Below are 27,842 nucleotides of genomic sequence, written 5' to 3' on the forward strand. Positions count from 1 at the left end.
GTCCAGGCACTGTGAAATAGCAGTTCTAACCAATGAACTACCCTGCCATCCATAATGAGGACATGTATTCAAAACCAATGTAGTAGATGATGAAATTTGAATTCAATAAAAATTCCGGAATACAAAGGCGTGACGGTCACCATGTGACCACTGTCAATTGTTGCAAAAACCCATCTGGTTTTCACTAGTGGCCTACAGAGAAGGACATCTGCCATTTTTATGTGGCACCAAACCCACAGTGATTTGGTTGACTCTTAACTGTCTTCTAGTCAATGAAGGTTGGACAATAAATGCTGGCTTAGCCAGAGACATCCACATCCCATAAGCAAATTTTAAAAACCTTACTGGAACTGATAAATTTCCAATAAAGTGTTCCTAAAGCAATTACTCACCAAACAATCAACTCATGAATTTCCCATGTTGTCACTGATTTTATCTCCTAATCTGGTGAAGCAACAGCTGCCCCAATCACTTCCTGTCTCACTGCTGTCTGCACAGTAAGTGACAAACCTTACCCTTATAGGGTATGAAAGGTCAGCCTTACAGCTTTATTGTGATTTGACTGTTTCTTGCAATGTTTTTATTCCGGTATCCTCTACTTAACTGCTGTTCTGGGTGCTGCTCACTGCTTGTCATGTGGTCCTCCTTTTGCCTGTTCTTCCAGACCCTGCTGACTGTCTGACATTGCGATCCATTTGGAATAAACCCCAACTGTCTATCAAAATCACTCCTTAATATTCTGTCTCCCTTTCCTTGGTTTGAATTTTTCTGATCTGATTCTGCCCTCAGGTGTCTATCTCCATACACAACCTCAGTGTATATAGGAAACTGAATTTAAAATCTGTGGTATTAGTGGGGAAGTCCTCACTCCGTTTGAAGCTCTGTTTGCTGGTTTCGTACAGTCACTAGCTCATTAAAGTGCCTACATTCTGTTGTAAAATGCTAATCAAAGAAATGGTAAAAAGTTTGTTCAATCTGATAATGTTAACAATAATTTGAGAGTTATAATCTCATATTTGGAGAGAAACATGGAGCAACATTAGAATACCAATGTGATTGATATAGTCTCTGCAAGTTTATTTTCCTTTCAAACACACATTCATTTACATTTTTCACAGACAAACACAAAATACCTGGTCTACTGTACAGTCTATAGATAACAAATTCTAACAAGAGGTAAAATATGCACCTACATAACCTTCAGGTTTAGACAACAACATAATTTTTTTTTATTTTGATGTTTATATAAAGGGATTACAACATTGATCAAACAGCTGTTTCAATAGGTCTATAATGACACCACCTCACCAAGTTTTCACAGGCAGTAAGCGTAATCTGGGATGGGGGTTAAGTTGTGTTGAATAGGGTTTTATTTTAGTAACTGGGGTAATTACATTTATAATAAAACTTGCAAGCTTGAACCAATATATTGAAGGCAGTGGTAGACTTTGTAGAATGTACAAATGTGGCAGTTCAGTTTCATATTTGTCCACCAGAAAGGCCTCAGTAAATACTAGCCTCTGTATCTCCAGTCTGCACAATCTCTGTAAACTTTTATTTAATAATAAACTATGTTCAGGTCGGACTGTTCCTGTTATGATACTTACTCAGCTACCTGCACCATACTATCTCATTTTAATTACAGCATCAGATGAGATCATAAGATATAGAATTCAAGATCAGCAATGACAAAAAGAAATAACTTTGTACAAGGCAAGGGGAGGGATATTTATGAGGAGAGTGCAATTTTTTCACTTTGGATGCCTATGTCGGCATTAAGCCATAAGTCAGACATAGCACAATTATATACACAACAAATCTCTTTTCCTCTATCCCAGTAAAATGGCTGAGTTCCAAACATAGAAGTATCAGCAGTGTGGTTTTATTTTTTATTTTCTACCTTCCTTTTGTGTTTGGGTGTAAGTATTGGTTTTGTACCGTGTCTAATAGGAACAGGATTTAAATGGTCAAAACCTATTTTATAGGGAATTGGAAAGTCAGCATTTAGAGGAGTTTTATCCCATCAGTCTCAGCAACAAGTGCCTACTGTATAACTCACAGTACTGCTCGATCCCCGAAAAATTTAACAAATTACTACTGTACAACATACCCATTCCTTATTGTTAGTCAATAATGCAATTAATTCTAAGACTTCAAGATCCTTGAGGAGTGTGTACTAAAATGAAATTTCACGCAATCAGAAGCCCATTCACACACACAACAGTTCAATATACATTCATGCACAGAAATAATTTTCCTGGCACTAACATAAAATTGTCACTGAAGACCTCATACATGTTCAATACTTTTGCTACACAGACAAGTTGTATTTTTCAAAATAACTTTACATAGTGTCACATACATTTACACAAGACCAACAATGTCTCTGAGGATCTGCAAATAACACACCATGCTAGCAGATTCTGGCTCCAGTATATCATTTCCAGGGCTTGATTTGGTATCTACACACATGAAATATATTCAATTCCTGGAGGCACTGAACAGCCATGAGGTATATCCCTTGTGTTAGAGGACAGGTTTATGAGGAAAAACTAGAGAAATGTAGGCTCTTCAACTCTGAATGGAGATGTGTGAATAGAATCTTATTGAGTTATAAAAGGCAATACAAAATGTAGAAAAACAGTACACTTATACACTGCACTACAAAGTAGGTCAAGAGGAACAGATGTTTACTGGTGAAATGCAATTTTAAGACTGATGTTAAGAAGTTCCTTGACAGTCAAAAGTTTTCAGTGTTTGAAACGGACTATGAAAGCAAGATCATTGAAGTCATTTGATAGGCTGTTAGGCATAACCAAAGATTAATGGTAAAGGATGAGTCAAGTGGACTCCCTTAAATATTTGCTATACGATATTATACTTTGCTGATTTTTAGTGAGTGGAGTGGATATTTAGTGAGTGGATATTTAGAATGTTTTCTTGCCTGTTCAATTTGAATAAAGTGTAGCTTTATTCCACAAAGACATAGTGGGTGAATTTTCAAGAAGTCCTCCCACTTGTTTATTTATTTGGCAGATGAGATGTGGGAAACCTTAGGAAAACAACTCAAATTCACTCCTATGCTTTACAGTGAGGAAATTCTGAACGTTACATTTTCATATCTTTTTCCAACAGAGTTAAATGATGGAAGCTAAATGTCATCTTGTTGAAGATGCTCATCTAATGTATCAGTGATTTGCAAATGGCTAGATAACTGACTACTCTAATTCAAAGTGAAAACTGATATGTCACTAAATGTGTTTGACTTCAAGTCCTATAGTATGTAACTTTGCACAGATATCTGCATTGAATTAGAGATGCACTATATATTCTGAAATATTGCACTTATTGGCCTATTGTCCCTCAATAGAGGCTACACAAAAATATAAAACGCAGATTACTTCAGCACCTATCCATCATTTTACACTTTCTTCCATCAGACAAAAATAAAAATTCAGACAGCAGAAAGATAACGCTTGTTACAGTTAATATTACACATTACATAATACATCATCATTTGAAGCTAAAAAGTTTTTTTGTAATTGGTTTACTTATGTGGTCTAAATGCTGGAAAAACACTGCTGAGATTGGTGAGCTACCAAGGAAGTGGTAAATTAGCAATACATTTTTAAGAAGAATACAACTTATCTTTAAGACTGTTATGGGACATGATTCTTTTTAAGAGATCTATATTCCATCTGCGGTAAAATAGAAAATATCTCTAAGATGGCAGGGAGTAGGACTCCTGAGCCAAAGCTCATACACTCTGTCAGTTTGTTTTTCTCTTTTCATGCTTCCTCCTTCTTTATTCTTACCTCCGTCCTTGGGTGGCATCAGCGATGCCCAGCATGAAGCCAGCACAGACTCCTGGCCTCAGCGCAGACTCCTGGCCTCAGCACGGACTCCCGGCCTCAGCACAGACTCCCGGCCTCAGCACAGACTCCTGGCCTCAGCGCGGACTCCCGGCCTCAGCGCGGACTCCCGGCCTCAGCGCGGACTCCCGGCCTCAGCGCGGACTCCCGGCCTCAGCGCGGACTCCCGGCCTCAGCGCGGACTCCCGGCCTCAGCGCGGACTCCCGGCCTCAGCGCGGACTCCCGGCCTCAGCGCGGACTCCCGGCCTCAGCGCGGACACCTGGCCTCAGCGCGGACTCCTGGCCTCAGCGCGGACTCCTGGCCTCAGCGCGGACTCCTGGCCTCAGCGCGGACTCCTGGCCTCAGCGCGGACTCCTGGCCTCAGCGCGGAGTCCTGGTCTCAGCGCGGACTCCTGGCCTCAGCGCGGACTCCTGGCCTCAGCGCGGACTCCTGGCCTCAGCGCGGACTCCTGGTCTCAGCGCGGACTCCTGGCCTCAGCGCAGACTCCTGGCCTCAGCGCAGACTCCTGGTCTCAGCGCAGATTCCTGGCCTCAGCGCAGATTCCTGGCCTCAGCACAGACACCTGGCCTCAGCGCAGACTCCTGGTCTCAGCACGGACTCCTGGTCTCAGCGCGGACTCCTGGCTTTGAGGTGAAGCCAGTACAGGCTTCTGGCCTCAAGAGCCTTGAGGTGAAGCCTGGCCTAGTCTGGAGTTGAGGGCTGACCTGGATTTGAAGCTCAGCTCGGCTTGGACTGGAGATGAGGCCCACCTGAACAGGAGGCCAGCACAGACTCATCCCCTCCGTCTCCTCTGCTTGGAAGGTCCTTAATGCTGGACTTCTTATTTCTTTAGCTTTCTAATTTATTCCTAGGAATCTGTACCTGGGTACCTTTGCACTTAAGATTGGCACCATAAGTGGCAACTTTGTAAATTTTTCACCATATTCATGTGAGTATGTGTGCCAATAAACCTAATTCTAACAGTGGTAAATTACAAATGAGGCTGGTTTGAAACAGGTAGCTGGGGATTGGAAACTACACTTACCAAAACCAAAGTTACATTGTAGGTGCCAACTGTCTAACTTATGCTGTATCTAGGACAGGACACTGGAAATGTATACTCGGGTGCATAATACTTAATATTATGACAGTGTGTCAGTAACATCTGTTTCCTCATAACATTTTAGCAACTCAGTTTCAAGTCTTTCAAGTCTCCTCGAGATCCAGTGGATTGGCTGACCACCTTTGAACACTGTTTCATATGTATCTCACTCTTTGATTTGTGAAATGGCTTACTGGACATGGCTCTGAAAATCAGGACCTGATTCTGCACTTAACACATTGTATTGGCTGCATCAATACAAATAGGCAACGCATTCACATTGACATGAATGTGATAGCTAACTGTCATCTGAGGCTGCTTGCAAATATCTTGCAAAGCTTCTTTTTCTCAAATACGTATCATGGATCAAGGGTTGATAATTTCTCCTATAAATGATGGATAAACATCTACTACTACATACAGGATATTCATTCAAATATTCAAACTAATTTCAAGTAAGTTAAATACATACATCTCATTACTGAATTCACAGTTTTGTGCAGACTGAGGATAAGGTGTTTATTATTAATTTATCATTGAGGGAATGCTTGGAAGGCCACATGAATCTAGTAAGCAGGGAGATCTAAGAAATTTAGAAATATAGTACACTGAATTTAGGAACCCACTGTTCCTCTTAATAGTCACATAAACCTTGAATCTACGGAAAATTGCAGAACCAATACCAATATAAATAAAGGTTGGCTAAGTGTCAGCTTCAATGCAAGAGGTCTTGGGAAACAGTGCTGTGCACAGACTAGCAAAAAATAAATATAGATTGGTTTGTTTAATATTATATAGAGGCCACACAGTAACATTTTCATGGACTAATAACTAAGGACTAATCTTTGCAATATAGACACAATTCGATTTCTTCATATGTCTATGATCAAGTCACTAACATCCGCAGTTTTGTTGCTGTGGAGGAGGATTCTCTGTGAGTTTTGTGTTTTGTTTCCCTGCAGCAACAGTAGGATCTGTGTCCAAGCTTTCCGACATCTTCTCACAGATTATGTCAACAAGACGTTCAAATGTTTGCTTTACATTAATGTTATCCTTGGCACTGGTTTCGAAAAATTCAAAGCCTTGTGGAAAGAATAGAATATATTAGCTTTTCAATTAACAGTTGATAAACAAATGTACAGAAAGAGCAGTCTGTGTGCAATATTTCTTTGTTTTATTTTCCCTTTCTCTGGATCAGAAGAGAGATTGTAGATTTACTTTGCCCAGCTGCTAAAAAAGTGTGTGAATGTTACCCGGAGTAATTGTTAAAATCACAGTAAATTAACTTGGCAAAAACTGCTAATCTTGGCTTAAAAGCTCCCAACTGAGCCATTTCGAAGATTGAGTACCCATCACCTTAAGGACTACAGGTTTGCTTTCGGTCTTTGGCACCGATTTGACTTTCAGCCTTTGTTTTGTGAAGGCAATGATTCATGTTCCAGGAGGCTCCCAAGTACTCCCCAGTACATGTGAGCTCAGATGGTGAATACAAACACCTTATTTAGTATTGGGGATATTCTCATCAGATTGTCACATATAAACCATTTGCAGAAGGAATTATTGGATATTAATCAACAGTGGGACCTCTGATCTTTTTCTAAATTGTAACTATATCAATCTGTTCAATGTAAATAATTTTCTGATTACAAAAATAGCAAATGTCACTGACTATAATGATCATATCATTATCAGTAAATACCCAAAATAACATCAACATAATCCATTTTGGTTTCAGAGCGGTATTGAATTAAAAAAAAATTCTAATATTGGATATCACTTGAAATTCTGGAAATATTTTTGAAGATTATCCTCATTGTTATTGTTCCGGTCTCCTTTTTGCTTTAGTTCTGTAATTATCTTTGGCATGCAGGTGTGATATGCAAGGCCATAGCTTAATGGATACTAGATACTTGGGGTAGATAATATCAAAATCTGATGGTGAGGGGTATGATATATGAATTATTAACTCTAATAGGCACACTACTAATTCTCTCCAGCAGTATTTAGTAATTTTGCTGTATCTAGCTGAAATAGAAGTTAAGGTAATTATACCAGCTAACTTGATGAAGTACCTGATGTAGCTGAATGAGTTTTTGAAGGATACATTTTGCTATGAAGAATGAGGCTAAGTGCCACATATACTGAAATTACTTTGAGTGTTCAAAATGAGCATACAACTTTGTTGCTTCTAGCTATTCCTATAGGAGATCTGTTCGCCTGTTTATTATAGCTCATCGGCAAGTGTTCCGTGACATCCATAATCCAATGATGCCTGGGTCAATACCTCTTTCTGGTGCCCTCTGAAAGATACCCTGTGTAGATTTTCAGCTCTGACCAAATGGCTAAAACAGTGACATTCTCTTCTCGAAAGTCACTTCTTTAGAATTCTTTTAGCCTTTTCAATTAGTAAATGGAAACTTTATCAAAAGTCTTAGCATCCATACTTCAAAGGCTTCTATTGTTTTCCACAGAGCTTTCCTTATTGACCAGGTTACAGAGGCCTATGATAACTTTATCGAACATAGCATTTTATGAGTTTTTCCCTCACTACAAGCTTCAGTTTTCTTGTTAGCATACCCTTTATATTCAGAAATTTACTTCTGCCTACCTCTGTCCTTTTTCTAAATTGGCATTGTATTGACTTTCCTCTTGTATCAGTTGTCCAAAATTCAGTCTTTGTACAGATATATCTTGTGATATACATTATTGCATTCACTTTTAGCCTGAAAATTTCTGATTACTTTGAACAGCTCTCAATCAGCAATCTCCAATCTCCAACAATTTAGCTGTATTGGCACCATCATCTACCCTTTCCCTTGCATTTCTTGCGGTTCAATCTGATTTTGTTCCACTACTTATGGGTGATCCACATCCAATTCATTCTGCTAAAGTGGAACCAACTTTATGTTCAAGATCTTTCTCATTTGTCAAAGCATCTAGATTGGCTTTCAATTCTATGTTTAATCTCGAGTGTGTTCTCACATAGTGAAAACTGATTTTTTTTTAATCCGTAAAAAGCAAAGGAGAATATATTATTAAAAATGTCTTTAGTTAGATGATTTGGCAGGGCTGATTATATCACCTGGCTCCCTCCATCTCTTATAAAACATGTCTGATTTAATTTCCAATGAAATCAAAAGATACTTTATTCCCTTAATTACAAATACATCAAAACAATTGTGCATCTGTTTTCTTGGCTGGTATTTCTTTTTCTTCCATGGTAGACATTCCACTTTAACCACTGAACAGATTGGAAATACAAATGAGATAAATTCAGACTTGCACTGGTGACATGCAATTTAGACTGTTAAAAGCCATCAGTGTGGTGATAAACATCTTTACACATTCAAATTATGCCACTAAATACACAATAGCCTATATAGCTACTTAAATTTTTCAAAAGAGACCTCTTGAAATAACGTTCAGGATTGGATGAGCTATTTTATCCACTTTAGGAGCTGGTTTAAATGTCTTGCAAATCTCAAACTTCAAATGCTTCTGTTCTTTCACAGAATCCAACCTTTCCCATATTCAAGTGCAATAATTACCCAGTTTTAATCAAAAAATACTTACTCGTGCATCCTGACTTTCTGGCCAAAATTTTACATGCTTCCAGGGGTGGTTCAGCACAAAATGGGAGGAATGAGGATTGTGGGGAGTGGTTGAATTTGGTGTTATATTGGTAAGGCCAGCATCATGATCAATATCTACACACATTGCCGGTATTTTACCCAGAGAAGAGTGTGTATCAGATATCACTGTACATTAATGCACATTTTATTATCAAAGCAATACATCCTAGTGACTTGCTTTAATCCTTACAATTACTATTATGTTGGTATTGTTTGCTAACTCAGATATTGCTCCCTCTAGCCCTGGATTCAAATAATTGATGTAGACAATGAAGAGTAGCAGCAATCCTGTACGACACTAATCCCCACTACAAATATTCTGGGAAGCTACTATCAACTCCCACTCTGCTTCGTCCCTTGTACCCAGTTACTGAATCCAATTTTGCATCATCATACCTTGCAATTTCATATCCATTAATCTTTTTCAGTAGTTTTCCCCATGGTTTTTTTTGTGAATCAAGTCAGAAAATCATGTTGGTCATATCCAGTGCAATACCCTCATTTATCTCTTTGAAGAACTAATCAGATTGGACAAACATAAGCATTTTTTTTTAATCCGTGGTGTCTACTTCTTAAATAAAACAAAGAACTGCAGATGCTGCAGTTCTGAAATATAAAGAGGAATTGCTGGTGAAACTCAGCAGGTCTGGTGGTGTCGGTCGTGACGTTATCCTGACGAAGCCACTGGACTCGAAACATTAACTCTGCTTTCTTCATACAGATGCTGCCAGAGTTGCTGAGTTTTACCAGCCATTTTTGATTCCTGATGAAGGGCTTTTGCCCGAAACATCAATTTTACTGCTCCTCGGATGCTGCCTGAACTGCTGTGCTCTTCCAGCACCACTAATCCAGAATCCAATTTCTGTTTCTATGTCTACTTCCTATTTACTCTTCATTTCGATAGTTTGCCATTTGATTTTTATAATGTGTCAAATGAGCACTCCTTATGCTGAGATTTTGCCTCACATCGTTGACTCTTCGACACAAGGAAACATATTTAGATATAAATAGAATTGACACACGAATTGGGAGCAATGTTCATTCGGATTACATCAGAAGTAAATATAATAATGACTTGATAATGTAAAGGGTGGCACAGTGGCTCAGTGGTTAGCATTGCTGCCTCCCAGCACCAGGGACCCAGTTTCAATTCCAGGCTTGGGCAACTGTCTATGTTGAGTGTGCTGATTCTCCCCGTGTCTGCGTGAGCTTCCTCCGGGTGCTCTGGTTTCCTCCCACAGTCCAAAGATGTGCAGGTAAGGTGGATTGGCCATGCTAAATTGCCCATAGTGTTCAGGGATGTGCAGGCTAGGTGTGTTAGCCATGGGAAATGCAGGATTAAAGGTATGGGGGGGGGGGGCGGAGGGGGGGCACGGTAGAGTCTGGGTAGGATGCTCTTCGAAGGGTGGTGTAGACTCAGTGGGCCGAATGCCCTGCTCCTACACTGGAGGGATTCTATGACGACGGTGCAGTAATGACATCAGAGTCACACAGTCAAGCAGTGGGATCTAGAAGGGAGCAGAAGAGCCTGACTCTATCAAGAAGATGAAGGATTAGCTATTCCAGTCAGGATCATAAACCTAAGTTTGCTCAAGACATGATTAAAATTACTCACTTCCCATTAGCTGTCTTTTATACTGGAGATTCCTGGACAGGAACTTGCTGTAAGGAAGTCATCCAGGAAACTACATGCCTTTGGGTGCAGTCAGTTGCTCTGTTGTGTGATTTAAATGTCCAGCAGTACAGTCAGACACTTTGACAACTTCTGCAAAAGGTTAGGTAAATAAGTAACATGCGAGTTAGGCTGCCAGTCGGTTAAGACCTCAGGGTGGCAGTTAAGACCATAACTAGACCATGAAAAATAGGAATAAGGACAGGCCATTTGGCCCCTCCATCATTCGATAGGATCATGGCTGACCTGACATACCTCATGTTTACTTTCCTGCATTTTCTCCATTACCTCGGTTCCCCTACTGATCAGGAACCATCTATCTCAGCCTTAAATATACACAAGGATTCTGCCACTACAACTCTCTGTGGCAAAGAGTTGCAACCCTCTGAAAGAAGGAAGTCTTCCTTAGCTCAGTCTTAACTTGGTGTCTCTTTATTCTGAGACTATAACCTCTGATTCTAGACACTCCCATGATGGGAAACATCCACTCAGCACTTTACTCTGTCAAACCCCTTAAAAATCTCACATGTTTCAATGAGATCACCGCTTGTTCTTCTAAACTCCAATGAGTAGATTCCCAATCTGTTTAACCTTTGCTCACAAGACAATCCCTCCATACCAGAGATGATCATAGGAAACTTCTTTGAATTGCCTCCAATGAAATAGTTAAAAACAATGACTGCAGATGCTGGAAACCAGATTCTGGATTAGTGGTGCTGGAAGAGCACAGCAGTTCAGGCAGCATCCAAGGAGCAGCGAAATCGACGTTTCGGGCAAAAGCCCTTCATCAGGAATAAAGGCAGAGAGTCTGAAGCATGGAGAGATAAGCTTGAGGAGGGTTGGGGTGGGGAGAAAGTAGCATAGAGTACAATAGGTGAGTGGGGGAGGGAATGAAGGTGAAAGGTCAGGGAGGAGAGGGTGGAGTGGATAGGTGGAAAAGGAGATAGGCAGGTAGGACAAGTCATGGGGACAGTGCTGAGCTGGAAGTTTGGAACTAGGGTGAGGTGGGGGAAGGGGAAATGAGGAAACTGTTGAAGTCCACATTGATGCCCTGGGGTTGAAGTGTTCTGAGGCGGAAGATGAGGCTTCTTCCTCCAGGCGTCGGGGATGAGGGAGCGGTGGTGAAGGAGGCCCAGGACTTCCATGTCCTCGGCAGAGTGGGAGGGGGGGGTTGAAATGTTGGGCCACGAGGCGGTGTGGTTGATTGGTGCGGGTGTCCCAGAGATGTTCCTTAAAGCGCTCTGCTAGGAGGCGCCCAGTCTCCCCAATGTAGAGGAGACTGCATCAGGAGCAATGGATACAATAAATGATATTAGTGGATGTGCAGGTAAAACTTTGATGGATGTGGACGTCTCATTTAGGGCCTTGGAAAGAGGTGAGGGAGGAGGTGTTTACAGTTCCTGTGGTGGCAGGGGAAGGTGCCAGGATGGGAGGGTGAGTTGTAGGGCGGTGTGGACCTGACCAGGTAGTCACGGAGGGAACGGTCTTTGCGGAAGGTGGAAAGGGGCGGGGAGGGAAATATATCCCTGGTGGTGGGGTCCGTTTGGAGGTGGCGGAAATGTCGGCGGATGATTTGGTTTATGCGAAGGTTGGTAGGGTGGAAGGTGAGCACCAGGGGTGTTCTGTCCTTGTTACGGTTGGAGGGGAGCGGTCTGAGGGCGGAGGTGCGGGATGTGGACGAGTTGCGTTGGAGGGCATCTTTAACCATGTGGGAAGGGAAATTGCGGTCTCTAAAGAAGGAGGCCATCTGGTGTGTTCTGTGGTGGAACTGGTCCTCCTGGGAGCAGATACAGCGGAGGCGGAGGAATTGGGAATACGGGATGGCATTTTTGCAAGAGGTAGGGTGGGAAGAGATATAATCCAGGTAGCTGTGGGAGTCGGTGGGTTTGTAAAAAATGTCAGTGTCAAGTCGGTCGTCATTAATGGAGATGGAGAGGTCCAGGAAGGGGAGGGAGGTGTCAGAGATGGTCCAGGTAAATTTAAGGTCAGGGTGGAATGTGTTGGTGAAGTTGATGAATTGCTCAACCTCCTCGCGGGAGCACGAGGTGGCGCCAATGTAGTCATCAATGTAGCGGAGGAAGAGGTGAGGAGTGGTGCCAGTGTAATTACAGAAGATCAACCGTTCTACGTAGCCAACAAAGAGACAGGCATAGCTGGGGCGCATACGTGTGCCCATGGCTATCCCTTTGGTCTGGAGGAAGTGGGAGGATTTGAAGGAGAAATTGTTAAGGGTGAGGACCAGTTCGGTCAAACGAATGAGAGTGTCGGTGGAACGGTACTGTTAGGGACGTCTGGAGAGGAAAAAATGGAGGGCTTGGAGGATCTGGTCATGGCGGATGGAGGTGTAGAAGGATTGGATATCCAAGATGAAGATGAGGAGTTGGGGGCTGGGGGTCGGGAAAATGGAAGTCTTGGAGGAGGTGGAGGGCATGGATGGTGTCTCGAACGTATGTGGGGAGTTCCTGGACTGGGTGGGGGGTGGCATAGGACAGTGTCAAGGTAGGTAGAGATGAGTTCAGTGGGGCAGGAGCATGCTGAGACAATGGGTCGGCCAGGGTGGTCAGGCTTGTGGATCTTGGGAAGGAGGTAGAACCGGGCAGTGCGGGGTTCCTGGACTATGAGGTTGGAAGCTGTGGGTGGGAGATCTCCTGAGGTGATGAGGTTCTGTATGGTCTGGGAGATGATGGTTTGGTGATGGGGGGTGGGGTCATGGTCGAGGGGGCAGTAGGAAGAGGTGTCCTCGAGTTGGTGTTTGGCTTCAGCGGTGTAGAAGTCAGTGCGCCAGACTACCACTGCGCCCCCTTTATCCGCTGGCTTAATGGTGAGGTTGGGATTGGAGCAGAGGGATTGGAGGGCTGTGCGTTGTGAGGGTGAGAGGTTGGAGTGAGGGAGGGGGGTAGACAGGTTGAGGCGATTAATGTCCTGGTGGCAGTTGGAAATGTAGAGGTCGAGGGCAGGTAATAGGCCAGCGCGGGGTTTCCAGGTGGATGCAGTGTGTTGGAGGTGGGTGAAGGGGTCCTCGGAAGGTGGGCGGGAGTCCTGATTGTGAAAGTAAGTTCGGAGGCGGAGGAGATGGAAGAATTGTTCAATGTCACGGCGTGTATTAAATTCATTGATGCGTGGACAGAGGGGGATGAAGGTGAGTCCTTTGCTGAGGACTGATCGTTCGTCCTCAGTGAGGGGGAGGTCTGGGGGGATGGTGAAAACTCGGCAGGGCTGGGAGCTGGGATCTGGTGTGGGTGTGGAGCTGGGAGTGGGGGCGGAACCTGTAACTGGAGTGGGTGTGAAGGTGGGGGGAATGGGGGTGGAGTCACGAGCAGGGGTGGTGTTCACCTCAGGGTTCTGGGGGCTGGGAATGGTGACAGTGGGATCTGTGGGGGGCGTGTCAGCAGAATGCAGGTGAATGGCATTGGTGGGGGTGGACGTGGTGGCAGACATGGCAGTGGGGGGGGCGGAGGTCACTGAGCGTGTGGCATCAGCGATGATGTGAGGGGCGGAAATGATGTCACGTGTGATGCATGAGGAATTGTGAGGGGCGGAAGTGGTTGTGGGAATGGCCATGATGGGGGCGGAAGTGACATCATCAATCAGCGTGGGGATGGTGGCTAATGGCGTCTGAGTAGTTTCCGAGGCCAGGGGAATCTTCTGGAATGTTTGAGGAGCACTGCTTATGGAGGTGAGTAGATAAAAGTTTGTTGTACTTACAGTTTTTGATGTTTGAGATGGAATTGAAATACTGTTTGTTGAGATTATGAATTCTCCTGAGGATGTAGTACAGAGTGGGTCCTTTGCAATTCTGAGAGAGGGTGGCTCTCAGTTAAGGCAGGGCTGACTGTGGAGAGGTTAGGTGCCGGTGTATTGCTGCAAAAGCGTGGAGCGGAGGATCTTGAAGGAGAACTGTTGCTGGTGTTTTTGAATCTGTAGTCTGTACTGTTTGTCCTGTCCTGAACTCTGCTGGTTTAAAGGTGGTCCGGAGTCCGTGTGGGATGAGTTGGTTACGGAGGCAGGCACTGAGGAAGCGAATGTGGCTGTGGGAGCGAGTTTGTTTCACGACATGGTTGAAGAGCTTCAGGGCAGAGGAAATGACCTGGGAGTTGCAGTGGGAGAGGGATTCCCTGAGATTCTTGTAGAGACAGGAGAAAAACTTCTTCAAGGCAGGCATCCTTGCAAGAGGATTCACAGTAGGGTTAAAATCAACGAGGTAAAAACAATGACTGCAGATGCTGGAAACCAGTATCTGGATTAGTGTTGCTGGAAGAGCGCAGCAGTTCAGGGGGCTCAGTGGTCGTCTGGAGCACTGACCTCTACACCGCTGACTCCAAACGTCAACTCGAGGACACCTCTTCCTACTGCCCCCTCCACCATGACCCCACCCCACATCACCAAACCATCATCTCCCAGACCATACAGAACCTCATCACCTCAGGAGATCTCCCACCCACAGCTTCCAACCTCATAGTCCGGGAACCCCGCACTGCCCGGTTCTACCTCCTTCCCAAGATCCACAAGCCTGACCACCCTGGCCAAACCATTGTCTCAGCATGCTCCTGCCCCACTGAACTCATCTCTACCTACCTTGAAACTGTCCTATCCCCCGCCTAGTCCAGGAACTCCCCACATACGTTCGAGACACCACCCACGCTCTCCACCTCCTCCAAGACTTCCGTTTCCCTGGCCCCCAACGCCTCATCTTCACCATGGATATCCAATCCCTCTACACCTCCATCCGCCATGACCATGGCCTCCAAGCCCTCCGTTTTTCCCTCTCCAGACATCCCCAACAGTACTGTTCCACCGACAATCTCATTCGTTTGGCCGAACTGGTCCTCACCCTTAACAATTTCTCCTTCAAATCCTCCCACTTCCTCCAGACCAAAGGGATAGCCTGTGGGCACACGTATGGGCCCCAGCTATGCCTGTCTCTTTGTTGGCTATGTAGAACAGTTGATCTTCCGTAATTACACCGGCACCACTCCTCACCTCTTCCTCCGCTACATTGATGACTGCATTGGTGCCACCTCGTGCTCCCGCGAGGAGGTTGAGCAATTCATCAACTTCACCAACACATTCCACCCTGACCTTAAATTTACCTGGACCATTTCTGACACCTCCCTCCCCTTCCTCGACCTCTCCATCTCCATTAATGACGACCGACTTGACACTGACATTTTTTACAAACCCACCAACTCCCACAGTTACCTGGATTACACCTCTTCCCACCCTACCACTTGCAAAAATGCCATCCCGTATTCCCAATTCCTCTGCCTCTGTCGTATCTGCTCCCAGGAGGACCAGTTCCACCACAGAACACACTAGATGGCGTCCTCCTTTAGAGACCGCAATTTCCCTTCCCACGTGATTAAAGATGCCCTCCAACACATCTCGTCCACATCCCGCATCTTCGCCCTCAGACCCCACCCCTCAAACCGTAACGAGGACAGAACGTCCCTGGTGCTCACCTTCCACCCTACCAACCTTTGCATAAACCAAATCATCCACCGACATTTACGCCACCTCCAAAAAGACCCCACCACCAGGGATATATTTCCCTCACCACCCCTTTCCACCTTCCGCAAAGACCGTTCCCTCCGTGACTACCTGGTCATGTCCACGCCCCCTCTACAACCAACCCTCCCATCCTGGCACCTTCCCCTGCCACCGCAGGAACTGTAAAACCTGCGCCCACACCTCCTCCCTCTCCTCTATCCAAGGCCCTAAAGGAGCCTTCCACATCCATCAAAGTTTTATTTGCACATCCACTAATATCATTTATTGTATCCGTTGCTCCTGATGCGGCCTCCTCTACATTGGGGAGACTGGGAGCCTCCTAGCAGAGCTCTTCAGGGAACATCTCGGGGACACCCGCACCAATCAACCACACCACCCTGTGGCCCAACATTTCAACTCCCCCTCCCACTCTGCCAAGGACATGGAGGTCCTGGGCCTCCTTCACCACCGCTCCATCACCACCAGACGCCTGGAGGAAGAACGCCTCATCTTCCGCCTCGGAAACCTCAACCCCAGGGCATCAATGTGGACTTCAACAGTTTCCTCATTTCCCCTTCCCCCACCTCACCAAGTTCCAAACTTCCAGCTCAGCACTGTCCCCATGACTTGTCCGGACTTGTCCTACCTGCCTATCTCCTTTTCCACCTATCCACTCCACCCTCTCCTTCCTGACCTATCACCTTCATCCCCTCCCCCACTCACCTATTGTACTCTATGCTACTTTCTCACCACCCCCACCCTCCTCTAGCTTATCTCTCCACGCTGCAGGCTCTCTGCCTTTATTCCTGATGAAGGGCTTTTGCCCGAAACGTCAATTTCGCTGCTCCTTGGATGCTGCCTAAACTGCTGTGCTCTTCCAGCACCACTAATCCAGAATCCAATGAAATAGTGTATTTCCTTAAATAAGGAGACCAAAACTGCTCATAGTGTACCAGATGTGGTCTCACCAGCACCTTATCCATTTGCAGTAAGACTTCCCTATTCTTATGTTCTAACTCCCTTGAAAAGAGGGGTCATATTCCATTACCCTTCTACCTGCTGCCGTGTGCTAGCTTGTGCTATCCCTATATGTTAAGTTCCTGGTTTTGATCTCCTTGTAACCGTGTTTCCGTCATGGCTATGAGATCATTTTCATTTACTTGATTGCACTTGTCAATTTGTCTAACTTATTCCAAATGGTTTGTGCATTGAGATACAAAGCCTTTAACTGTTCTCAAATCTGATTTCCTGCACTTTTATAGTTTCTTGGTGCAATATGATATTCCCACATTTTATTACTCCCTTTTATTTTCTGGTAACAATCAGCCCCATCATTAACCTGGAATTCCACCTTTTCATTTGATTTTGATTTTCTAATTTGCCATGCAACTGAATCCACCGACCGTCCCCCAATCCAGTATCTATTTCAAAGCTCTATCTACCTAATTAAAATGCCAGGTAAGTTATGGAGTGATTGGTTAGATTAGGGTTGTTATTGGATGAATTAGGCAGACAGAGGGATAGGAATTGGGTAAGTTTATCTATTTGTATTGTGGGACATGGGCTTCACTGGCTAAGCCAGCATTTATTGCCCACCCTAGTTGCCCTTCGTGGTGAGCTAACCTCTTGAACCGTTGCAGTCCACCAGCTGTGGATTGACCCACAATGCTGTTAGGGAGGAAATTCCAGGATTTTAACCCAGCAACAGTAAAGGAACGATGATTTGCTTCCAAGTGAGGAGAGTGAATGGCGGAGAGGAACTTGCAGGTGGTCATGTTTCCATATATCTGCTGCCCTTGTCCTTCTCGGTGGAAGTGGTCGTGGGTTTGGAAGATGCTGTCTAAGGATCTTTGGTGAATTTCTGCAGTGCAGCTTATTGGCTAATCAAGCTTAGATAATAGTCTTGAGGGTTGAGGGACTGGGATGTCTGATGTGGTAGAGGATGGTTGAGGATTGCTGTTGAGACAGGGAGAGTATGTCGAGTTCAGGGAGTGAGGATGGAGGCTTAATTCAGGCCAGTGACTTGGTGGTGGTGGTGGTGGTAGGGGGCAGGGTACTGGGTACTGCCAGTTTCAGGAAGTATACGCAGTATGAGGGGGGAGCAATGGGTGATATTGGGTCCTGGTAGGACTCTGTTGTGAGGAGGGTCTGAATGGTGTCAGTCTGGGGAATAAAGCCAGCATTAAAGGGTGTCGGAGTGGGAAGTCGTGTGGTGTGGGGGTGTGGCTCTGGGAGTGTGGGGTAGGGTGTGGGGCAATGGGGTGGGGGGTTGCTGTTTCAGTGTGGAGATGATGGTGGGGGTGTTAGGGGTGTAAGAGTGTGGACGTGTTGATGTGGGAGTGTGGCGATGGGGGTGTGGTGGTGGAGTTTGGGAGTATGGGGAAGTGGGGGTGGGAATGGGGGGTAGGGGGATGGTGAAGTGGGGGTGTTGGATATGGGAGTGCTGTTGTGGGAGTGTCAGGATGAGATATGATTGGTGAGGTTGTGAGAGTGTTGGAATGAGGGTGAGGTGCTGGGGCTGTGGGGATTGGGAGTGCGGTTGTGGGAGTGGTAATGGAGTTAGGGATGTGGGAGTGTAGGGGTGTCAGCTCCAGCTGGGTCACTTTGGGGATGAATGAGTTGGGAGTTGGATCTGGTGAAATCTGGTCAGAGAGAGTTTGTTGGGAATCTGAAAAATAGAATGGCCCAGGGGTAGTATAGCTCTGGGTGGGGGGCTAGGGGGCGTCAGGGTTGTTTGTTTTTATTGTTATTTTGGACTTAGACCAGGAGGTACAATTGTAAAGGAGACTGAGCACTGAAATTTGTTGCAGAATCATGCAGAATCTCTGATAAGGCTTATTTCAATGTAAGGAGTAACTTGCTGCAACCTTTATGCTTCATTTGGTGATGTTGTGAATTTCTCTCTAAGAAATGGCGTGTAGCCAATGGAGGTGGATTATTACTTATTAAATGCATTATTAAAATTGCAATTCACCTCACTGATATTCAGTTTCCTATTTTAGCAAACACACAAACAAGTTAAACATTCTAGACTTGGAATTGACAGTAGGGATTTTGCAGCTTCAGCTCGCTGCTGGCTACAAGGAGCCTCCATGTTGGTCAAGGCCAAACTGTGTTTTAGGGCATGTTCCATGGCCACTAGTCATACATACCCCTCATCCACGCAGATTGCCAACACTTCACTGCCATCATGGCATTTCCCTGATCCTGTTTCAGGGCTCTTAAGAAGTACACAGAGCTGCAGGATGGACAGGAAGTGAGCATTACAAAGCTGTTTCAAGCACTTTTTGCACTCATGGAAAGGCACCCAGCTTATGGACTGGTCCAGGTGGCACCATAGGGCTGTTGCTTGCTTACTTAGCATTTGTTCACATGCATGCTCACAGTATTCCTGCCTTGTTAGTTAGTATAGTTGTACAACCTAACAGCTGGCCGTGCTGGTCAGCAGACCTCAGTTTAGGGAGCACACATTTTACTGTACGCACGTGTAACATCAAGCTCACATCAACATCACGTGCCAGCAGCTTACACGCTGCATGTGCAGCCGCGTCTCAGCTTTTGGACAGTGGTCCTCCCTGAAAACGATGGACGAACAAGTCAATCACGCGTCCTGGCACAGTAAGTCAAGGGCAAGCTCTCATGCCCAAGCAGGGCAGGGTAGATGAGGAAGCAGCAGCCCTGCCTATACTGCCTCAAAATCGAGGATGTAGCTTCTAGCAGAGATTCTCTGCGAAGGTTCTGGACATCTTGTTCATACCTGCAAGACAATAGGGAGACAAGGTGCAGTGGAGAATGATTGGAATGGTGTGCAATGATTAAGACTGACAGCAAGGTAGGTGACTGTGAAAGGTGCAATGGAATGAAGAATAGCACTTTATCAGTTGGCAGGATATGGGTGTCTCTACATCCCCGCAGGAGCAGTCTCTGTGAGAAACACAATTCTCTCCACCTGGGGGATGAGGAGCCTGGTGGCAGGTATCATTCCACCTGGTCGGGCCCCGTCTGCTTCATTACGGGTTGTATTCTCTGGGAATTAGGGCAAGTGAAGGTTTGAGTGCGATGAAATCGAGTAAGACAGCTGTTAGTGCTAGTATAGGTGGTTGAAACATGGTGAAGTGTTCCTGGCAAGTGAATAGTCAGTGCTGAGAACATACAGCATTAGTGGTGTGGAAAGTTGGGCAGTGATACAGCAACTGAGGGAGGATTTTGCAGGCAGTAGCGACAGTGGTACTGCATGAGCCTTGGTTGCAGGTGAGTGCAGTAGCAGATCTTCTCAAGGCACTGCTGACCATTCAGCTGGACTGTGGAAACTGCATTAATCAGGCTGGCAACCTTGGAACAGGTCACCAGGTACTGGAGGCATGGCCTTTTCTGCTGGTCCTCTGGAAACAGTACTCCTCACCTTTGCATCATTCTCCACTTGGACCCCCATGTCCCTGTTAGAGCATCATGGTACCATCTTCCTCTTTTCCAATATCTTCAGAATGACAGTCCATGACTGAACCAAACAGCTTTGGAATGCCAGTGCTCATCCTTTTCAATATGTGCAGGTTCCAGAGATGCTCATCTTTAGGTGGATTAACTGCTGAATAGCGAATTCTGAGAATGGTGAGTGATAAGAATCATATGAGAGAGACATCATAAGTCTGGGTAGGTAGTTCATGAGGTGAGTTTGGCATGATACAGTAAGATACTTGCAAATAACCGTCCAAAAAAACCTGATGCAGTTGGCATTAACCCAAAAAATGTATGATTCAGGATTTTCATCCTCTAACTTTTCCTGAGTAGCTATTGACTTAAGTTATGCAGAAGCCTCTGAATTCTATGACTTACTCTATCTTGTAGATGCAGCAGTACTAACCATCAGAAAATTTATTTTTCCAGCTGATCTCATGGAGTCAGCTGCATTATTGTCCCAGTAGGCAACTTCAGTCTATGCTGCTCCAACAGCTATCTGGCCATCGCTATATCTGTGCCAAAATTCCTATTGGTCAACATTTAAACAAAGCATTCTTTTGGGAGTCTAAATATTTCTAAAACCACAAGCAGACAAAACATTTATAATTACTCTGTTAATTTATCTTTTACTGACTCACTGTTCTCTCTTCCTGATTTCCACTTGAACAATTCTCTTTTACCAATATTTGTACAATATACTTTACTATTCTATTGAAAATGATTTGAGATTCTTTCCTTATTCTCTTCCTTGTTTCCTTTGCTCCTTTTCCACCCCTTTATTTTCTCATTCTTTTCTTTTTCATTTTTATTATACCTTACAACCTTTTCGATCTCAAATTATTTCCAATCTCATTATTCATTAAACACATTCTAAATCGTGGGAATTATTTCTCTTTCAGTATATATACATATATTTCACCAATTTTTGGAAAATAGTCCTGTGCCAGTTTCCACACACCCTTAATTAGCTCACTCTTTATTTTTCTAAATTCTGCTTATGGCCAGACAGAATTATCATCACAGCATATTATATTACAATAGGCTTCAAATGGGAGCAACATTTTAGGGCGGGTCTTAACTCTGTCCATCCATTTAATCAATCTATGCACTGTCCTTTAACCTATTCGAGTTAGCAGCACCTGGTGCCAAAATCCCTAGAGGAGTTAGGCTGTACTCTGGGAACAATAGCCTGTTGGGATGAATGTGGCTGGTCTTGGAGTCATTGAAAGCTGCCTTGCTAATGCCGGTTCATGGACAGTATTGCTTCTCTTTTCATTTACATCGACATGGAGAGTTCATATGAACAGCTAGCAGATTCTTTCAGCAGAGGGCGATGTCTACAGCGTCTCCTCTCAGCAACCTTGGAGGCTACTTCCATTCTTTGTGGTCCATATCTCACTTGTTGGCAGGAATTGTTTCCTCCCAAGTGGTGAGGTGGACCATTGAAAGTAAGGCTGAATAATGTGGTAATGTGCATGTAGTAGAGTTTGCAGGGTCTTGCCATCTTTCCGTCTCTTCCTGGTGTGTTAGCTCAAAAATAAAATGGATGAGGCAGCTAATTTCTGGTGTACTCTTTAGCACTTGAAGGTGCACAATGAAGTTTCTTGTAATTTATGTCTTTCCAGAGATGAAAGATCAGGAAGCTGCTTATGGTCCATGAAAACATACAGCTGCCACTAATTCTCTGTCCCAGTGATATGCCACCCCGCATCTCCACCACTCCTTCCCCAGTTGCCTTTTATAGCAGGTGAACCATTTAACTGCTCCAGATTTTCAGGTCTTCTGGGCTATCTTCTCCTGCAAGTGAAAAAAGATAACGCGATGGCATTGAAAGACTGGCAAAATACGTTGTTCTAAGAGTTGAACATTTAAAGGAATGAAGGGGGAAGCAAGAGCAAAAGCACTGGTCTGGCGAATTCAGAATTGCTTTACATGCATTTAGACTGTACGGAAAGGTGCACTTGTAGATTATTATCTTAATGGTAGATGGAGCATTTGTGAAGATTACTGGCTTTCAGGTAAAGTATGATTAAAATGATTGAGTAACTGAATCAGAAAGATTGTTTCAAATGTCGACTGGGACAAAGACACTAACCTTGAGAGATGGATTACTGATCTTCTTCCTGAGGAATCTTAGTGGCCAACGAGGGCCAAGGAAGGAAGAGAATCAATAGTTTCCTCCACATTATCCGATTGACAACAATAGTAATGTCAATAAAATAAAAGACCATGTAGGTACCTGGTGTTTAAATGGATGTTAATTATATTGCAGTATATTTTAGTATGTGATTAAATAACCTTATTCATTTATTTATGGATGTATGGTAGATGGATTTGCTGTTGGGATGTGGCTAACAGTACAATTCATCTGCATAATAAATTGAAAGGGAATATTTGTAAAGAGAGAATATTGACAACTCTAACTTGGGTGGCAAGGATGGAGTGGCTCATTGGCATCATGAATTCCCTCAATGTCTCGTCCAGCCATAGGTAGCACTCCTTCTGGCCACACTCACTCCATCCTGCCTCAGTGTATTACTCCTTTGTCAAGCATAGAAACACTGAATGGATGGGAACCACATAGAACTTCCATAACGAAAGGACAGAACCTTTGCAAGGATTTCCTTTGCAATGGAGGCCTAGCCTTCATCAAGTACTTTGAGCTTGTGACTTAGTGACACTCAGCCTGGTCTTGGGGTTCAGTCTGGTCCTGCTCTCAGAATCATAATCAATCTTGCTTCAGTGTCTCTCGACCACTCCTCTATCACATTAGCCCTTCTCTGTAATATTTCTCCTCTCTCCCAAAATGAATTTGAAGGGTAACAGATCCCTCCACCTTGCCACCTTCCACATTAAGGGCTGACTTGCCTGCTGCCCAGTAATATTACTGGTCAGTCAGTGATGGCTCATTAATCCTGTGCATCGCCAAACCAATCACTAACAGAGTCACATTTAGTTGCTGGAGGTTACATTTCACGGTTATTTATTTCATACAAGACCATTACTATTTGCTTTCTGCCCTTGCATTACCAACTTGCATCCTCCTCAGCAGCAGAATAATTCAGTGCTTCCATCCCAATCTCGGGAAGTTGACACTGAGCTTCCCACATGGCTCAACAACCTCTTCGCTGTTTCCTTGACTAATTATAAATTCTGCTCATTGACACTTACTCGGTATTTTATTTGGGTCATTTAGGAGTTGAGTGAGTAGTGAGTGAGCAGAGGAAGTTAGAGTGTAAAGTGTTCATTTTTGTGGTTTCTAGTTTGTCAGGAATGGACAGCAAGGGTGAGAAATCTGATTTTGGTGAGTAGTGGGTAAGGTGTGTAACTGTTTGTAGTTGGTAAGGATCAAAACAGCAGGAGGACACAATCCTGTGGAATGCTTCTCCTGCAGTATGTGGGAAATCAGGGATACTTTAGCTGTAGCTCCTGAATTGCCAGAGGGAGTGGCTGGAGGTGCGGCTGGACTCACTATGGACCATCCATTAGGCTGAAGATATTGTGGATAGCACACTGAGCAAGCTGGTCACACCACCACTAAAGGCTATACAGACAGAAAAGTGCACAGAGCATTGATTATGGGAGATGAGGGGTTATGTTGCAGGACATTGGTAAAGCTACTTTTGGAATATTGTGCGCAATTCTGGCCTCCCTCCTATCAGAAGGATGTTGTGAAACTTGAAAGGGTTCAGAAAAGATTTACAAGGATGTTGCCAGGGTTGGAGGATTTGAGCCACAGGGAGAGGCTGAATTGGTTGGGGCTGTTTTCCTTGGAATGTCAGAGGCTGAGGGGTGACCTTATAGAGGCTTATAAAATCATGGGGGGCATAGATAGGATAAATAGACATGGTCTTTTCCCTGAGTTGAGAGTCCAGAACTAGAGGGCATAGGTTTAGGGTGAGAAGGGGTAAAATTCAAAAGGAACCTAAGGGACAACATTTTCATTAAGAGGATGGTGCATGTATGGAATGAGTTGGCAGAGGAAGTGGTGGAGGCTGGTACAGTTACAATATTTAAAAGGCATCTGGATGGGTATATGAACAGTTAGGGTTTACGGGGATTATGGGCCAAGTGGTGGCAAATGGGATTAAATTAATTTAGGATACCGGGTCTGCATGGACGAGTTGGACTGAAGGGTCTGTTTCCGTGCTGTACATTTCTATGACTCTATGATGCTAAGTGTTGGGTGACCACCAGGAAGATGTGGGCAGGCAGTGCAGGGGTCCCCTGTGACCAGTCCCCTCTCAAACAGGTACACTGTGTAGATACTGTTGGTTGGGATGGCTTCTCAGGGAAAAACAGCAGCAGTTGGATCAATGGTACCATGACTAGCACAATTGTACAGCGGGGAGGGTCAAAGTGTAGATGAGTGGTAGTGATAAGATTCTACTAGACCTTGTACAGGGGAATGAGCCTGGCTAAGTGATCAAAGTTTCAGTGGAGTTGCATTTTGGGAACAGTGATCATAACTCTGTACATTTTCAGGCAGTTATGGATAAGACTGGTCCTCAGGTGAAAGTACTGAATTAGGAAAAGGCTAATTACAACAGTATTAGGCAGGAACTTGGAAAATTATATTGGGGGCAGCTTTTTGAGGGTAAATCTACATATGAATCTTTTAAATGCCAGTTGATTAGAGTTCAGAAATAAAAACAGAAGTTGCTGGAAAGAATTCTTAGGAAGGGTCATCAGACCTGAAACGTGAACTTTGATTTGTCTTCACAGATGCTATCAGACTTGCTGAGCTTTTCCAGCAACTTCTGCTTATGTTTCTGATTCACAGCATCTGCAGTTGTTTTGGTTTTTGTTTGATTAGAGTTTGGGAACAGCATGTTCCTGTGAGGATGAAAGATAAGGATGAAGAGATTTGGGAACCTTGGATATAAAATATATCCAAAGATTAGTTAAAACTAAATAGGAAGCATATGTAAGGTTCAGGAAACTGAAATGAAACAAGGCCCCTGAGGAATATAAAGAAAGCAAAAAAGAACTTACACAAGAAACTAGGAGGACTAGAAGGGGCTACAAAATGTCCTTGGCAAGCAGAATTAAGGAGAATCCCAAGGCATTTTATGCATAAATTAGCAGCAAGATGGTAATTAGGGAAAGAGTAGGTCCACTCAAGGACAAAGGAGGAAATTTATGCATGGAGCCGGAGGAAGTGGGTGAGTTCCTTAACTAGTATCAGTATTTGCATCAATATTCACTGAATGATGGGAAGGTAAGGGATGGGTATGCTGATATTCTGTGACATGTCAATATTAAAGAGGAGGTGTTGGTTGATTTGAAAAAAAAGATTTCTGAGGCCTTGACAGAGATTTTGTATTCTTTTAACAACAGGGGAGGCCCCAGACAACTGGACAACAGCCGATGTTGTTCCTTTGTTTAAGGAGAGTAATTCAGAAAATTGTAGACCAGCGAGTCTTACATTGGTAGTAGGGAAATTATTGGAGAAGATTCTTAGGGACAGGATTTACATGCATTTGGAGAAGAATGAACTTATTAAGGATACTCAGCATGGTTTTCTGTGGGGGAGGTATGGACTCACAAATTACACTGAGATTTTTGAGATAATGGTGCAGATTATTGATGATAATAGGGCAGTGGATGTTGTCTAATAGACTTTACTACAGCAGTTGACAAGATCCCTCACAGTAGGCTGGTCCAGAACATTAGGTCACATGGAATCCATGGTAAGTTGGCAAATGGGAAACAAAATTGGCTTGGTCACAGGACACAGAAGGGTGGTCGGATGTTTCCTGGCAGGAGGTCTGTGACCAGTGGTGTTCAACAAGAATCGGTGCTGATCGTTGTTTGTAATATAGATGACTTAGATGAAAATGTAGGTGGTGTGATTAGTGAGTTTTCAGATGACATGGAAGTTGGTGGAGTTGTGGACAGTGAGGAAGGCTGTCACAGGATACAGCAGGATAAAGATCAGTTGGAAAGTTGTACCGACAAATGGCAGATTAAGTTAATCAGGACAAGTATGAGCTGATGCATTTTGGAACGTCAAATGCGAAAGGAAAGCACACAGTTAATAGTTAGATCCTTAGAAGTATTGATATACCAAGGGATCTTGGGCTGCAAGTCCACAGCTCCCTGAAAGTGGCAATACAAATGGATAAGGTGGTAAAGAAGGGTCAGGGCATTGAGAATAAATGTTGGCAAGTCATGTTGCGGGTGTAGAAGACTTTAGTAAGGAGTATTGTGCGCAATTCTGGTTACCAAATATGCACCCACATATAGAGGGTGCAAAAGAGATTTAGTATGATGTTGTCTAGATTGGACTGTATTAGCTATAAGGTCAGGCTGTATCCAATGTGATCTACTCTATATTGGAGAAACCAAATGCAGACTGGGTGACCGCTTTGCAGAACATCTCTGGTTTGTGTGCAAGGAGGACCCTGACCGTCCCATAGCTGGTAATTTTAACACAGCGTCCTGTTCACATGCCCACATGTCTGTCCTCGGCATGCTGCATTGTTCCAGTGAGGAACTGGAAGAAGAACATCTCACTTCCAGATTGGCACTTTACAGCCATCTGGACCTAATATTGAGTTCAACACCTTTAAATTGTGAATCATTTCTTCCCTTTATCTAAGTTTGTTACAGTCTAGTGTCATGTTCTCTCTCCCCTTCCCCCATCCCAGTGGGACTGTCTTTCCAGTTAGAGACACATTGTTCTACCATTCTCACATTCCAATCACTTAATCTGAACGACCAGCATTTTTTTTTATACCAGCACCAGACACCTACTATACCCCTCCAACCTATAGCATAAATGCTGTCCCCTCTACACTTCACTTCAACTCTGATGAAGAGTCATCTAGATTTTAAATGTTCACTTGCTCTCTCTCCATGGATGATGTCTGACCCCCTTTGATCTCCAGCATTTGTTGTTTGCAGTCGGACAAACTTGGATTGTTTTCACTAGAGGTTTGGAGATTGAGAGACAATCTGATAGAAGTATATAAATTTGCAAGAGGCAAAGATAGGGTGGACAGTCAGAATCTTTTTCCCAGGGTGGAAATGTCAAATACTAGGGGGCATAGGTTTAATGTGAGGTGGGGGGGGGGGGGGGGTGTTTAAGGGAGATGTGCAAGGAAATCCTTTACACAGAGTGTGATAGGTACCTGAAATGCACTGCTAGGCGGGATGGGAGAAGTAAATACATTAACAAAGTTTACGAGGTATTCAAACAGACACATGAACAGTGACGGAATAGAGGCATACAGACCCTGCGCACGTAAAGGGGATTGGTTTAGAATGGCATCATGGTCAGTACTGACATGGTGGGCTTTCAGCCTGAAATTGTGCCCTATTTTCAGGGCAATATCAAAGTTTGGTCTGAGTGAGATTATGTTTACAGACTAACAGGCAAACTGGACTAGCCATGCAAACACAGTGGCTACAAGAGCAGGCAAGAGACTGGAATACCGCTGCGAGTAACTTGACTCCTGACTTCCCAAGCATGTTCATTATCTACAAGGCACAAGGTGGCACAGTGGTTAGCACTGCTGTCTCACACCGCCAGAGACTCGGGTTCAATTCCCACCTCAGGCAACTGTCTGCGTGGGTTTCCTCCAGGTATTCCGGTTTCCTCCAACAGTCCAAATAAAATGTGCAGGTTAGGT

The 27,842-nt window shown here is 44.2% G+C and overlaps 1 protein-coding gene across 2 annotated transcripts in view; it reads right to left on the reverse strand.

The window, feature by feature from the left end:
- Positions 1–1,053: 1,053 nt before the first annotated feature.
- rab3c (RAB3C, member RAS oncogene family) overlaps positions 1,054–27,842 on the reverse strand; it is a 171,339-nt gene continuing 144,550 nt past the window's right edge. For both annotated transcript variants that reach the window (XM_072571189.1, XM_072571179.1), the window contains exon 5: positions 1,054–6,038. In XM_072571189.1, coding sequence (XP_072427290.1) covers positions 5,851–6,038 — 188 coding nt within the window. In that variant the 3' untranslated portion in view covers positions 1,054–5,850. The remainder of the gene's footprint in view (positions 6,039–27,842) is intronic.

The sequence above is a fragment of the Chiloscyllium punctatum genome, chromosome 1 (genome assembly GCF_047496795.1).
Source record: "Chiloscyllium punctatum isolate Juve2018m chromosome 1, sChiPun1.3, whole genome shotgun sequence".
Lineage (NCBI taxonomy): Eukaryota > Metazoa > Chordata > Chondrichthyes > Orectolobiformes > Hemiscylliidae > Chiloscyllium > Chiloscyllium punctatum.